Consider the following 14,889-nt stretch of genomic DNA (forward strand, 5'->3'; position numbering starts at 1 on the left):
AATTTAATGTAATTAAAAGATAAAATTCACAATATGCCCGCTCAAGTATTCACCAGAGAAAGAGAAAATGAATTAATTCATTTACTATGTCCCAGATTTAGGGGCTTCAACACAGGACTTGGCCAACTGGAAATCAGGCCGAGAAGGCAAAAATACTTTTAAAATTAAAATAGTGTTTACATTTATTAGTCAAGTTTGACTTTATATCGAGACTTAATGAGATAAAGGCAGGTTTCAGATCAAGTAGACATGTCAGGTGTGTGTTTGAATCAATGCCTTTAGAAAATGTCTGTTTGCTCCACTCATTGCAATGAAATGTTTGTAAAGCATTTTAAAAATATATAAATATTTTCCCGTTTTTGTCCGGACCAGATTATCAAATCAAAGCAAAGTAACAACTGAAAGTAACACACTGGAAAAACAAAACAAAAAACGTGACTTTTGCCTTCAGGCCCCTACCCTCCCACAGCTATCACCAAATTCGGAGTGCGCATGCGTTGATTTTTGTACCGCAACATGATTGGCAGTCTGATGTTTTATGTGCTCTACTATTTATCACGGTACCTGACCGTTCGACCCTCAGGTAAATCTAACAGTGGATTTGCAAACGTGTCTGAACTTGTGATTGTCGGCTGAGCAAATACGGACTGAAAAAAAAAAAACTACGTATGTATTTCCCCAGACACGCTGCCTGGAGCTAATAGTGCTAAAGTTTAGTTAGCACTTTTTTTGCTGTCTGCTTCACCGGCATGAGGTTTTTGGTAATGTTTCCCGTTATAAGCTCAGTGTGACACACGTTGTGGTGTCCCCAATTTGCCAAAAGTTTCCTCTTTGTGAAAACGGTAACGAAGAACATATTTAGCTGTTGCAGTGTAGCTAACTTTATGAAGTGCTACATGAGTTAACTTGCACCTGTTCTTGAGGTCTTGACGCCCCCTTGTGACGCAAAGACGCTATCACATGACTTTTATGGTGTTGTTTATGTTCCGTAAGCACGTCTGTGTTTTCATGGGTTGTCGTTGACCTCTTAAAGTATAAGGTTTAGTAACTTTTAGCATACCTGCTTTCTTACTGTATTCTTGGCTTACAGGGGCCTCAAAAAAGGGCCTCCCTCCTGCCGTGGTTAATGACAAAGCTGCGTGGGATGCCAAAACCCGGAGGTTCACCGATTTGCAGACAGAGCAGCTGGAGCAGCGGCTCCGCCCAACCGGTGGTTCGAAGGGAGAAACGAAAGAAAGGGTAAAAGATCCAAGCCCGGAAGTGGAAAAAACTACAAGGAGCAACATGGACAAAGAACCTCCAACGGCTGTCCCGGATAAAGATACAATGAGTGACGGAAACTCAAACATTACTTCAGAAGTACCATCTGAAGTAAAAGAGGAAGAAGCGGGGAAGAGACATGGAGCACATCAGGAGAACCTTCAAGATTCAAAACAGGAGGATAGAGAAATAATTACCCACCTTAAGGTGCTGCATATGGATGCAGAGAATGGGGGAATCTCACCAGCAAAGGAGACGATGCCAGAGCAAGCACTCGAGGAACAGTTAAAGTGTCTGCAGACAGAGGACAGCATAAAAGATACTGCATCTCAAGTACAGAAACAAGCCATGGGAGAGTCTGGATCTCCAGCTAAGAAGAGCACACCGGAAATGACCAGCTCAGCAGAAGACCAAATTCAAATACCATACATGGAAAAGTTAGAGACTACTTTTGAAGAGTGCTGGGATGAATACATAGTCCCAGCTGCAGATGAGCCACATGATGGAGTCAGCATTTCCGAGACGGTGTTTCCCTCCCTTCTCTCTCATCCTCAGGCCCACTTTAAGCTCAGTGAGCAGCACCATGCACAAACCAGCTGGCACTTCCCTGCAGGACCTGGTCTCACAGAAGAGGTGCAGTGCCCACTTATAACTTTTCCTTCTATGAGCTATTACCCTCCTGTAGAGCCAGCACTTCCCTTGGAAGGTGAGGATGAAGGCTATATTTTGTTTTTAATTTAATATTTTTACTTTTTTTTTAAACTAATTTACAGTTCAGTAACCCGCTCCATGTATATCTGTCCTTCTTCCAGTGATGTGGAGAGTCTGGGTAGAGATGGATGAGAGTGCTGCTTCAGCAGAGCCTGCCCTCATACCCTTCACAAATGCCACTATGGACTTCACTGTAATGTCCTACAACATCCTTGCTCAGGACTTACTAGAAGCCAACCAGCAACTGTACACACACTGCCCCCTGGAGGTGCTGGATTGGCATTACCGATGTAACCTGCTTTTAAAGGAAATAGAACAATGGCTACCAGACGTGAGTCATGTCAAATTCATGTTTCTGAAATTTAACTTGCAAAATTTTATATCTAATGTTAGGTGTCCGCTAATACTCTGTGTAGATTTTGTGTCTTCAAGAGGTTCAGGAGAACCACTACCATGAACAGCTGCATCCTGCCCTGTCTCAGATGGGTAGGTCAGCTGAGACAAAACAGTGGAAGAGTCATGTTGGGGGATGTTTTGACAAAGATGTTACACATATTCTGTTCATGTTGTTGATCCAGGCTACACTTGTGTGTACAAGAGGCGTACGGGAACCAAGACAGATGGATGTGCTACTTGCTTTCGTAGCAGCTTCTCTCAAGTGGCTGCCACTCACCTAGAGTTCTTCAAGCCTGAGACGGAGCTGTTAGACCGGCACAATGTGGGCATTGTTTTGCTTCTTCAGCCACTGGTCAACCGGGGTTCACAAGTGAAGGAGGTGGGCTCGCCACTCTGTGTAGCCAACACCCACCTGCTTTTCAACCCCAGGAGGGGGGACGTGAAGTTGGCTCAGTTAGCAATATTGCTGGCTGAAATTGACAGCGTGATCAAGTCCTGTAAGGCTAAAGGTGAACACTGTAACGTAATAATGTGTGGAGACTTTAACTCTGTCCCACACATGCCTCTGTACCAGCTGATCACTACCAGCCAACTCCACTACCAAAACCTGCCAGCATGGATGGTAAGAAAATATAAACTAATTAAGTAACACCTTGTCTCGATTTTTATTTATTCATGCCTCAGTAAGAGTTTCTGTATTCACTGACAGGTATCAGGTCAAGAAGATCTGTCATATAAGGCCAATTGCCACAGACTGTTGGCGCCACTTTGGCCCAGCTCTCTGGGAATCACTGGCAGCTGCCAGTACACTACTGCCAATGAGATATTTGAGAGACAGAAATCAGGTAAGGTTAAGTCAAGTGCACTGTTACTATAGTAATATTGATCCATAGCGCATGTCTCATTCTTCAGTGGTATCTTTTCTCCATAATTTCTATTGATGCTTGATGATTTCTTCTTGCGTAGGGAAATGTCAGTACAGCCACGACTTCATGCTGCAGCTGCGCTACTGTCCAGCTGCTTGTGTCCGTCCTCAGGGCCTGGAAGAGATTCCAGGGGTGACTGACATCACACCAGGTAGTACAAAAATACAATACAGAAACTGCACTCGCATTTTCATTTAAAGCTCCTGATTTCCTTACCATGATATGTTGATTCTCTGTTCATTTTTTTCTTATTGTGCACAGATGCTTCAAGGGCAAATCATCTTGATGATAAAAGGTCAGTTTACCACAGAAGCAACAGACAATAAACAACATAGTATTAAAGTTACTGTAACTGAATTCTTTCTACCATTTAGAAAGTTACATATCACACATGGAGCTAATGTATGATGTACAATATTATCAAGCTTACGCTGATTTTTAGCTCCATGTTTTTAGTTTTAGACTCTCCTATGGTAGCTTTACATGGTTTAAAAAGCCCTTATTTATGTTGAAGTGAACCTCGGTGGAGAGCTCTGCATCATCCGCTGTCTGAAAAAAGTAGTTTTAGCTCCTGTCACTTTGAGGCCACCTTACCTTTAAGCCCTTTGTTCTGTTTGCTGCCCTTTGTAAACAAAACATTACGTAGCAGATGTATGGTGCTGCTGTTTACCTGGTATCTAGTCGTTTACCTGGGATGACAATATTAAGGATGTCCACACTGAGCCTAAGCTTTTGGGTCACACGGATCACATTTCAGTACTGTGTAAGCCTCTTTACATTTCTTTATATTTCACCAGGAACTTGGGAAATGCAGAGATTTATTGAAATGCATACAAAGATACAAAGTTTGTTCAATTCTAATGAGCTTTTAAAGTCAATAGTTGGTATTCTTCAGCACTCTATTAGGCAACTTTATTGTAATTTATTTAAGTGGTCTTTATAAATGGATCTTCAGGTGTTTTGAAGGACATTCAAAGCTCTTCTTTGGATGTTGCCTTTTATCTCATTCTCTGTCAAGATGATCCCACAGTGCTTCAGTGTTTTTCTTCATATCCAGGTATGCTTATACTGCATTGGTACTATGTTTGGGGCTGTCTTGCGGAAAATTCTAGCTTTTGTCAATCAGTTGCCTTCAGATAAGTGAGGCACAGTGGGTGAAAACTTCACAGTATTTTTATACATGCATAATTCCATTGTTTTGACAAGATCCCCCAACACCACTGGCTGAAATCCCACGACAGAGCCTTCCTGTATTTTACAGACTGCTTTAGAGGCCGTTTGTACCTCTCTTCTCCCTCCTCTGTGCATATTAATAATGGTTGGGGTGAGAAATTTCAAATTTGGATTCTCATCCCACAGCGTCATGGTGGTTAGGACTGTTGCCTCACAGCAAGAAGGTCCTGAGTTCAATTTCACCATCAGGCTGGGGTCTTTCTGTGTGTACTCCAGCTTTCTCCCACAGTTCAAAGACATGTAGTTAGCTAAGTTAGGTTAATTGGTAACTCTATAGTTAATTGCCCATAGTGAGTGCGAATGGTTGTCTGTCTCTATCTGTTATCCCTGTGACAGACTGGGTATACCCTACGACAGCTGGGATAGACAAAGATAAGTGGAAGAGAATGGATGGATGGATTCTCATCCCACAAGACCTGCTACCACTGACTTTCAGTCCAGTTCTTGTGTAATTTGTCATTCTTCATCCTTTTGGTATGGTAGCTACCCTTCCAGTAATTGTTTCTGATGAGGCTTTAGCAATAAGGATCGGCTGAAGGGCCATCTAGAATTTTTTTTCCTATTTCTTACCAAAATAATTTTCAAATACTGTCCATTTTCTGTTGATAGTTTCTTTTTGACTTGTTATTGCATCTTTTTTTCTGCACCTGTGCCGTTATCCTATTTTCTTTTTAACGACACACTGCACACTCTGCCAAGTTTTAGGCTAATAGCTTTTTGAAATTTTGCAAAAATACAGTACTATGCCTGTCAGACTTGTTATCACTGGCACTTTTTGTAGATTCAGCTAAAGAAAGTACACCTAATTATGTTTTATGTGACAGACTGCTAGCAACAAGGTGCCTAAAGAAACATCCCTTGAGTTTTTATGCTTCAGGGATCCATGGGTCAGTGTGAAGTGGCTTAATAAAGACCAAAAGATATTTATCTGAAAATGGTCTGTTTCAAGGACTGGACTAAAATGAGTAAAAAGCAGCCAATATCCAAGTAAGAACTTTTTTTTTGTTTTGTTTTTTTTGTTATTACTTTATTCTGAACAAAACGAGACAGCAACTTAGAAGAGACAGATCCAGGACAAGGACATAGATGACTTAAAAACACGGACGATACAATAATTGAAACACGGGGGATATAGGAGCGAGTGTAGAATTTATAATGTGCAAGGAACCTCAATGTGAGAAGTGTCTTTAACCAGAATCTGTCAGTGATCAGGTGAAAGATGGTGGGATGTGGCAGCCCAGCAAGTAAGACAGCTGTGCAGTAATCTGGGTCCAAAAGGGCTTCATGTAGGTGCAGAGCCTGATTGCATCTCGGGGTGTTCTGAGAGCACTGTATGCAAGTATCGGTGTCGCTAAATCCAATTTTGCAAAGGTGATGCCAAGAGTGAGATGAGTAATTCTTTTTTTTTTTTCTTTCCAAATAGTTGAATTGAACAAGCTATAATTGAATACAAAGTCTGGGTTATTGAAGATTAGTGACTTAGATTAGTGGATGGTCTAACTACAGAGTGTGTGATCTGATATGCATCCCACCAGAGTTGACGCTATTGTTATACTTTGGAAGCATTTATGTTTTTTAAGAGGCTGGGTGATAAGCGGTAGGTCTGACAAATGTATATCTTTACCAAGTACTTGTTTGGTATCTAACCAGATGGTTTCATGTTGGGAGTGCAAGTATAACTTTGAAAGACCTTCAGAAAGCTTGGAGAACTACTGCTCAAGAACACTTTAAAAACACGAAAGTGTCATTTGAAGCAAGATATCCAGAAAGGAGGGGGTGGCTCAAGACTTTTGCACAGAACAGTACATATGTTGACCTAATTGCATCTTTGGCCAAAACTAATGAGCATCCACCACTGTAACAGGATAGACAGATGAAAGATGATAAGTAACAGCAAAATATGTCCACTGGAAGTATAAATAAGATCTATTAATCATTAATTCTATGGTTTTGCAGGTTCAGACACACAGTCCACCATCGGTTAAACCTAGAGTCGGTTTATAAGCACATTCTCCCAGGTTCTGGAAATCCAGAAGTGACAACCCTGCATTCGGAGGTCGGACACACAGTCGACTACATCTTCTATTCTCCAAAACATGTTCTTAATGGTCGACAAGGTATGAGGATGTCTGACACGAAGAATATTTAAGATGTTCAAGCTCTAAATTAATTATTTGTGACATTAAATATATTGTGTTGTTTATTGTTTCTTTTCCTTAGCTTGTGCTAGCTTTCTGAACGATGGCCTGAAACTCATCGGGTCTCTTTCTCTTCTGTCTGAGGATGTCTTGTGGTCAATGAATGGCCTTCCCAATCACATATTCCCCTCAGACCATCTCAGTCTTCTCGCTAAATTTCAGCTGGACCTCAGTAATGCTTGATGGGAAGAACTGTGATTGAATGTTGGAACATATTTTCTTTCCAACTGTTCATTTATACAGGTTTTTGTTATAAATACATTTTTTCTGCTTCACTACTGGCAACAAAATCATAGTTTTGCAACTGAATAGACCTTAATTTCTTTTCCCAAATAGCAATGTAAATAATGGCCACCATTTTTCAGTCTACTTTTTTTGTGCTTTTCATTAGATAAATACTGAAATGTCACAATTCTTTAATGATGCTTTAACAGTTTCTTTTAAAAATGCAGCCATTGATTGCTTTGTTGCTGGTGTGGAAACTACATGGACCTGTTCATGTTCATGTTGCTGTTGGTGAATGTTGTTTTGTTTGGGGTGGGATTTTTTTTTTCTTTTAAATTTAGTCTTGAAACTATGAATATTTTTTAGATTGTTAATAATGCTGAATAAATATATTCCCTAAATGTGTGCATCTCCCTGTGTTTACTGTCTGGTGATGTCTGGATGACATGAATTAATATTTGTGTGGTGTTGATTTGTTAATGCATGATGAATCTTAGTGTGAAAGGGTAAAATGTAGGCTGTAGAGTGTGTCATCACCCCTGTCAGTATGCTGTTTAGATATATAGGGTTATGATGAAGGAAAACCATGAACCCCTTACCTCTGCTGGTATGATTTTGTTTACTTTGTGTGAATTGCAGTTAAAGTTCAGTTCATCATATACTAGTGCAGCCCCTCGATTAACCCACTGTTTGAGACGAGTCATTTTAAGATAACATACTTTATTTCTCCCTAAGTTAGGACATTCCCTTGCCCTGCTAGCTGCTTGTCCTGTGTGAGCACACCATGATTATTATTTCTACTAGGAGTAAAACTATAAATAGATTATTCAGTTTGGGCATGGTCTTACTTTTTCAGCATTTTTTCCAATTTGAAGGTATTCTGAAATCTAAAAGTCCAGTATGTTGAACTCTGCCATCGCAGTATGACAGTGCTTTAGTTTGCTGAGGCTTGTGTTTCCCCTGTTATAGAAGTGTTTGCTTTGTATAGTAGTCCTGACAGAGATGGTGTTTAGAGAGCTCAGTGCGCTCTTGTTATGTGCCTCTGTTCTGGAAGGATCTGCAGTGCTCATTATGAACTGCTGATAGATAGAAAACCAAAAAATTCCCTGCCTGGCACAAAGACACCAAATTACAGTGTGTCTCCTTGTTAAGTATAGAGTTTATGATCTTGTTAAGGATTAGCAGACATTTTAACCTTTTTTTTAAGCAAGGTGTTGCGTAATCTCCAGGCATTCAAAGTTTTTTCTTTGGTCATTTGCTGCTTTTCACAAATTTTCAGTCCAGTCCTTGTACCTGACCCGTTTCCTAAACCACATAACACTGACCTATGACTTATTCAAAGCATAAAAAAGGCACGTAATTCAAGCAACGAACCTGTCTTGTGTTTACACATTATAGAAAGCTGAGCAAAGAACCAATTTTAAATTCTATATTCAGAAACTTTGTTACTAGAAGCCTGTCACAAAAGCAAATTTGTTTCCAGTTCTTCGGTTAAATCAAGGAAAACAACAAAAACTTGGGATATCTCAGTATAGCATACAGTGTGTTCTTAAACAGTCTGAGGAACTTGGACAAGTAGAAGACCAAAGACGTGTCAGGCCTAAAACTGTATCTACAGCAGATAAGCACCATCGGAAATTCCTTTAAAAAATTGGACAAATTCAACAAAGACTTAACCAGGGTCCAAGAGACCCATCTAGTGTCATAAAACTGTCCACAACTTGCAGTTATCACTAAAAAATAGATATACAAACACACTAAACCACTGCCTTAACTTTCTTGTTGGAGGTAATAAAAAAACCCATAAAGATGTGTTGCCATAATCAACGTGACTCTTTATTGTGATTCTGCAAATCAACAGTTTTTGATACAAAACAACCGTGTTATAAGACATGAGAATGGACAACACCTACCGTAGAGATAAAAACGTTGGCTGCAGCAACATTTGAAACAGGGTGATAAACAACAAGTATTTACGGGTGATCGTCAACAACGAGGGTATAAAATGACGGCATTTCCAATAAAAAAATACAAAATGCAGGTAAAAGTGCTGTAAACAAACTGCTATACACTTTTGTTTAAATGGAAGTCAGTTACTTAGGTTACCACTTAAGGCAAGTGAAGCATTTGATAAAGTTGCTACAAATAAAAGTACAGTTCACACAAACTCGCCTCGTTGTTACTTTACAATAAATGCAGCTGCATTACTCATCGGCTTTAACTCATGTGAAAGATGTTATATTTATCAGTTAGAATAACTGATGACACGTGTGTTTATGTTATAGTGATTCAGACGGGCAGAGCTGCTTTGTGTTTAGTCGGGCAATAAGAATAATGGGTTAGATGTTTTTAAAAAAGTGTTTATCCTCCTCTTTGAATTATCACACAAGGCACGAGGGAAGTGGTTTGCAAACTAGTCACTACACAAGTAATGGTTGCCCAGCAGAATCTAAGTGGATATATACTACATGACATTTATTTGCACACTTACAGTACAACTAGACAGATTGCAGACGAGCCTCGAGAGCTTCTGTAGACAGCACAGGGACCTGTGATATGTCCAGCAGCTGAGCCGGTACTTTTTGTCCAGCTTTAGCTTCTTCGCTTTGTTTTACCAAAACTTTTTCAGTCATTTATAATGTTTACATATTACTGCACTTGTGCCCCAGCTCTGTTTTATGTTGGGAGCACTGCCAGCACCAATTTCTATGCACAGTAACTGCTACAGAAAAATACTGTAACAACACAGGGAAGCTGAATGAGGCGTTTGTTTGCGAGGAGTTGCTGGTAATCTATTCAACACTGAATCCTGTGAACGGGCCAGTGTGTACAAAAAAATAAACCTTAGGTTAAATCACTGGCCCCTGGAAAATATCAGATTCACGTCATATGACATGTAACACATTAACCACCACTTCCATGATCTAAATCTAAATCTGTGGGCACAAATTCAATGAGCAGCATTGGAATCTGTGAGCAAGAAACAAAACAAAAGGGTAGGAAGGCATAGAGGGGTACCTGTGTGTACAAAGCTCAGATCAGCCCCAAGCATGAGGGAAATTTATACACAAGTCAACTCTGCTTAAAAAAAATAAATTCTGCTTCTGCTTCTCTCACGACCTGATTCGAGGATTAGAAATCTCTCGGCCCTACTGTGATTGGTCACCGTAAACACAGTCATACCCACATGGAGATTCTTGTACTGTCACTGACAGCTAATATTACAGGAAGTCCAGAGGCGGCGGAGTTAATGGAGACTCCAAATTAAGGGTCCACATAAAAAATTCAAGTAAAAACATTTTTGTCAAGTAACATATAAACATTGTAAAACTGGCAGGGAAAAAGTGCATTGTAAGATTTTCTTTAGCCTATCCAAATGAATAGCATTCCTTAACTGTTTTTAAGCCTGAATAGGTAAGGCTACACAGTGGGTATAACTGTTTTGCAGCAAAACACTCAACTCACACGCTCTGCCCTTTGTTCCTGATTGGATCATTAAATTGAAATTTAATAGAAGTGAAAACATCAGAGCAGGCGTTTTTCTTTTTACACTGAGCTGTGGTTGCACCTATAGAGCATCCATATTTCACTGCTGTAATCAGATTTTTAAAAATTGATATTGCATTTTTTATGTTGTTGTACCATTATGCAGCATACTGACTGTTTTTATGCTGCATTTTAGCGCTTTTTCTTTTAACCAAAACACATTTGAAAGATGATGTCACTTCACAGCTTTAGCTGTGCCATAGCATTAACCTGTATGAGCACGTGTGTCCTCCAGCACCAAGCAGAAACGCTCTCAGACACATGTCCCATTCTTTGCCTCTCCCTGTGTTTTTTGTTTCCAGCTTGCAGCTGCTTCCCGGTCATTGAATTTGTGCATGAGGACTTGTGAGTGGGTGGCAGTTAATATGTGCACGTGTGGAAATAATCAAATTTTCTAATGAACGTGTTCTGTTACGCTCGTATTCTATGGCAAAATCTAACACCCTGTGTGGCGCTTTGAAATCTGCTAATTATCTAAAAAAATAAAATAAAATCTTCCTCAGACTCGAATCTGGTATCCGTTCATATCTGTGGAGGATTTTTGTTCCAAAACCTTCTTGTCTCCAGAGGGGCTGCAAATAAATAAATAAATAAATGTTAGAAACAACAACGAGGTTTATTCATATAAGAAGCAAACTGTGACTAATTTAGAAGCTCCTTCTTTTTGCCTTCGATCATAAGACATCTCCAGCGCAAATACTGAGAACTATGCAGAGCATGTGATTAATCATACCGCCTCTCAACACGGCTGATCCTCCGTATGGGGCTGCCTGGTCCTCTGAGGGGTGAACCCATGCTGTTCCTCCTATCTTTGGTGGGAGATGGAGGTGCAGGCTTTCCTATCTGCAAAACCACAAAAGAACATAAGAGCTTCATTCACTTGAAAACATCATGAGTGAGCTACCAGTGCTTTCACCATTACTCTGAGTGTCAGTGGCTGAAGTATGTCTCTGTCTTTAATGTGATTGTGTAATGCACTGAGTGCACAAGATCAGCTACTGATGGACAGAGCCACCCTTGAGTAAAGCACTGCAGAGCAGCGTCAAGTCAGTTTTATTATACACCGAGCTCAGCATCCAGGCTGCCTTCATTATATGAGCATCAGAGGTGATGAGAGAACAGCATTTGAGAGAGATTGCTCTTCAAACAGCAGTTCAAATCAGTGTCACCACGCATGAAGAGAGAGCACGTCAAAGGGAATTTGATAAGCAGAAAGGGCAGTCCACCTGCGCCACTCTACCTTTAGCCTCATGTCTCGAGTATGTCTCTCCAGCTCCTTCCGTAGCTCCTCCTTGGTGAGCTTGTCCACATCAAGTATCGAATGTTTCCACTCTATCTGCTCCACGCTGTGAGGATCGTGGGAAACGTACTGGCCAATCTTGACTTTTCGTAAGGTGTGCCAGTAGCCCCTGTATGCTCCTTCAAACTCCTGGACCAAGTCCAGTAGTGTTCGAAATTCCAGGGGCTTAAACATGAGGTCCTCTCTTCGGCTCATGCCCAGCGCTCCGAAGCGCCCCCCGCTGTGGACTCCCAGCACAATGTGGTGGAAGTGGTTCCCTGAGAACTGAGATTTAAAGCTGAGGGGGAAGCGCTCCACGGCAGGCATGTTGTTGGTGAGGTAACTGCATCAAGCTGAGTCAAGGAAACGTACAACTGACCTTCAAATCCTAAGTCTAAAAAACGTCTGTACAAATTGATCTAAAACCGGGCATATAATGGTGAAGCCTGCTGCTTCTTATTATGTAGAAAATCCATCTGTTTTGTTCCGCTATACTAGATAATATCTGAAGCCAAAATTTGATGAGAAAACATACGGTAGATCTGCCAAAAAACAAATTTATGAATCCATTTGTCAACCCATTCTGTCAGGCTCCATTGGAGTGAAGCAGAAAACAAAACAGTAACACTTTATAATACGGCCGTGACTAAAGGTGCAATCCCATAGCAATTAAATGGAATTTCATTGAATTTTATGCATATGTATTGATGTATCCATTAATGTTTTAAAATTACTGTTTGTTTTTTCACTAAACTACCAGGAAATTATGCAGTACTTAAATTTACATACAGTATAATTATTTCTTGTTTACCTACCCTTAAGTATTTGTGTAGAAATATAATTACATTGTAATTTTAAATAAAATTAATTGAAATTTAATTTAATTACAGGGTAATTACGCCCTTAGTCTCAGGCTGTATTGTAAAGTGCTGCCAACAAAACAATAAATTAAGACCTGCACCACGTCCTCTGTGGTCATAAAGATACATTCCCAAGATCACTGCCTCCAGACATTTGATTGGCAGAGCCTCCCGCGTCATCTCCTTAGCAATGTCCATTAACCTGCGCAAAACAAACGAAAAACAAGAGTACCATTTAATGTCATTCTGAGTTAGGGGACAGCAGCCTACTGCACTACCAGTTACAGGAACACATTGTTATTGATTTCATGAAAACAAAAGCATTGTCATTGAGCCAGGGAAATAATATTGGCGCTACTAAATCTAATAAAGTGAGGTCAGGGAAAGTGTTTTCCAGCCCTGTGCTGATTGACACACACTCCTACACACAAAGCCCTGAAGTAAACCAGAGAGATCCATATGCATGCACTCACAGCAACACTGGGTAAATATTAAGAAATCAAAGACCCTCATCCCAGACATCCTGTGATTGCTGCTGTAAATATCTGTGACTGAAGAACTCCTTACGCAGTAAGAGGGCGGCTTTTCTTTATTTCAAAAAACTGCGTTCCTGTGTGATTGTACCTGTAAAGCACAGTTAAGGTCATACTGCGAGAAGGCAACATGACAAATGTTTTAAGAGAAAGGAAAAGGCAGCTCCTTAAAGTGCTCTGTGGGAGTCATAGGCTGTTGGTTAATAATGGATGAAATCCTTCTCTGGCTGGAAATCAAGCTTTCACCTAATATAGCATCTGTGGTGGCCTACATTATATTTCAGCTGTCTGGCCCATATTTTAAACTGTGAAAAAAACAGTGGGTCAGTGGGATTCTGCACTTTAACATCCACATTTCCTATGATCGGTGTGTAAAATCTATAAACAATCTATATAGTCTCAAAATCATTTTAAATGCACCCTGTTATCACTGATTTAGTTCTAACCGGCTTGCTCAAAGGATACTGCAATTCCCTGATGTACTTCTGTATGGCTTCCAGGCGCTGTGGGATAGTGGTGGTAGGCTGGTATGTAGGCACACTTGGTATTGGAATCTGTGGGACAGAGCATCCGAACATCTGCATTACCATAACACAATCCCAATATTCATTGCAGCTGGTGAATGTAGCATTGTTTGACCTCTGTGCTCTTCTGTTTTGTATAACTAATAGCAAAAGTAGCAAAATAGAAATTTCCTGTGCAGGGAAGTTTGCACAAAACACGCGTTATATATTCAGTGCTGTGCGAGCAGCTGCATTTCCTTCCTCCTTCCTTCGGGCTTTACCTTGGGCAGGTCAGTGGCACCTCTTATCTCCTTCGCCAATGCTTCACCGCTGGGATGGATTCGAGCCACATGGCGCCACATCCTCTCCCAAGTCTCCTCATCCACCGGGAAGCCACTTCTGTTCACATAGAAAGGCACCCCTCCATCCCTCAACTCTTCGTCGCCTTCATCCTCCTGCTCCTCGTCTCTCTCCTCCAATGAGCCAACTGTGGCCAAGAGCATCCCCTCCTTTACCAGGAAGCCCAGCAGAGTTCTGGCACAGAAACGTCCTGACTGATGCCTTTAAATCCTTACACCTTGATTAATCTGCTTGCAGGTTTAAGTAGGTGTCCACGACAGATGGCCAACTCATGACACCGAGTGGATTATGGCATCAGTATTTCATAAAAGAAAGGCTGATCTGCTATAATTAATATTCGCCTGTGTCACAGCACGTAAATATGAGGCAGTGGTTTAATAACGTGTATTAAAATCGTACTGCAATAAGTATTAGACACTTTGAAATAAACAATAGTAGACTAAAGGCATTCAATGACCAGAAATTGAAATAAATAAATCGAGACAATAAGGCTACTTAAGGTATAAAATGCTTGGCCTTACTGTTAATGTTCATCAACAACCAAACAGGCCAGCCAACATTAACACTCTCGATGCGAGGATTGACTTTGCAGACAGCAAAGTATAAATTCCTAATTCCCCCTTTCGTTAGAGGTCATTCACGCCACAGACATCCAGCAAATCGCCGCTCTCCTGCATTTCCATCTCCCCGGCGCTGCTCACACGTCCGCTTTGTCCGTTTCACCAAACGATTTCCGTCCAAGTCCGCCGGTTCATTGTTCACACAGATGCTCTTCTTGGCTTCAGCGTCTGCGGTTATTCACATCCAACGAGCTACTCAGACACTCCCCAAATCTCTTCTCCTGCGCATGCTCCCTACT

At 40.8% G+C, this 14,889-nt stretch overlaps 2 protein-coding genes across 4 annotated transcripts; one reads left to right on the plus strand and one right to left on the minus strand.

Annotated features, from left to right (window-relative positions):
- Positions 1-466: 466 nt before the first annotated feature.
- On the plus strand, positions 467-7,354 carry angel1 (angel homolog 1 (Drosophila)). 2 transcript variants are annotated; one of them, XM_004540722.3, is made up of 10 exons: positions 467-583; positions 1,091-1,966; positions 2,073-2,302; positions 2,388-2,457; positions 2,550-2,989; positions 3,077-3,212; positions 3,334-3,444; positions 3,555-3,588; positions 6,483-6,643; positions 6,747-7,354. In XM_004540722.3, the coding sequence occupies exons 1-10, from the start codon at positions 517-519 to the stop codon at positions 6,905-6,907; spliced, it is 2,286 nt and encodes a 761-aa protein (XP_004540779.3). In that variant the 5' UTR covers positions 467-516; the 3' UTR covers positions 6,908-7,354. The 2 variants fall into 2 exon arrangements, with proteins under 2 accessions (XP_004540779.3, XP_076733659.1); XM_076877544.1 differs by having other exon boundaries at positions 577-666.
- Positions 7,355-8,769: 1,415 nt separating this feature from the next.
- On the minus strand, positions 8,770-14,866 carry vash1 (vasohibin 1). Of its 2 annotated transcripts, XM_076877564.1 has the most exons (8): positions 14,552-14,866; positions 13,952-14,157; positions 13,633-13,721; positions 13,202-13,258; positions 12,762-12,836; positions 11,736-12,117; positions 11,229-11,338; positions 8,770-11,067 (listed from the first exon to the last, which is right to left on the minus strand). In XM_076877564.1, exons 1-8 carry the CDS (start codon positions 14,562-14,564, stop codon positions 10,995-10,997), a joined length of 1,005 nt encoding a protein of 334 aa, XP_076733679.1. In that variant the 5' UTR covers positions 14,565-14,866; the 3' UTR covers positions 8,770-10,994. The 2 variants fall into 2 exon arrangements, with proteins under 2 accessions (XP_076733679.1, XP_024662021.2); XM_024806253.2 differs by having other exon boundaries at positions 13,952-14,865.
- Between the last annotated feature and the right edge of the window lie 23 nt (positions 14,867-14,889).

Source organism: Maylandia zebra, linkage group LG19 (assembly GCF_041146795.1).
Source record: "Maylandia zebra isolate NMK-2024a linkage group LG19, Mzebra_GT3a, whole genome shotgun sequence".
Classification (NCBI taxonomy): Eukaryota; Metazoa; Chordata; class Actinopteri; order Cichliformes; family Cichlidae; genus Maylandia; species Maylandia zebra.

What these genes read in the sequence shown, in the direction of transcription:
- angel1 (XM_004540722.3), top strand. Translation starts at nt 517, where the DNA reads ATGATTGGCAGTCTGATGTTTTATGTGCTCTACTATTTATCACGGTAC. An exon ending in TAGAACAATGGCTACCAGAC is followed by an intron (nt 2,303 to 2,387) that starts GTGAGTCATGTC and finishes TACTCTGTGTAG; the next exon opens with ATTTTGTGTCTTCAAGAGGT. An exon ending in ATTTGAGAGACAGAAATCAG is followed by an intron (nt 3,213 to 3,333) that starts GTAAGGTTAAGT and finishes CTTCTTGCGTAG; the next exon opens with GGAAATGTCAGTACAGCCAC.
- vash1 (XM_024806253.2), bottom strand. Translation starts at nt 14,173, where the DNA reads ATGCTCTTGGCCACAGTTGGCTCATTGGAGGAGAGAGACGAGGAGCAG. An exon ending in AAGTACATCAGGGAATTGCA is followed by an intron (nt 13,259 to 13,632) that starts GTATCCTTTGAG and finishes TGTGCTTTACAG; the next exon opens with GTACAATCACACAGGAACGC. An exon ending in CTCGAGACATGAGGCTAAAG is followed by an intron (nt 11,339 to 11,735) that starts GTAGAGTGGCGC and finishes GTGGTTTTGCAG; the next exon opens with ATAGGAAAGCCTGCACCTCC.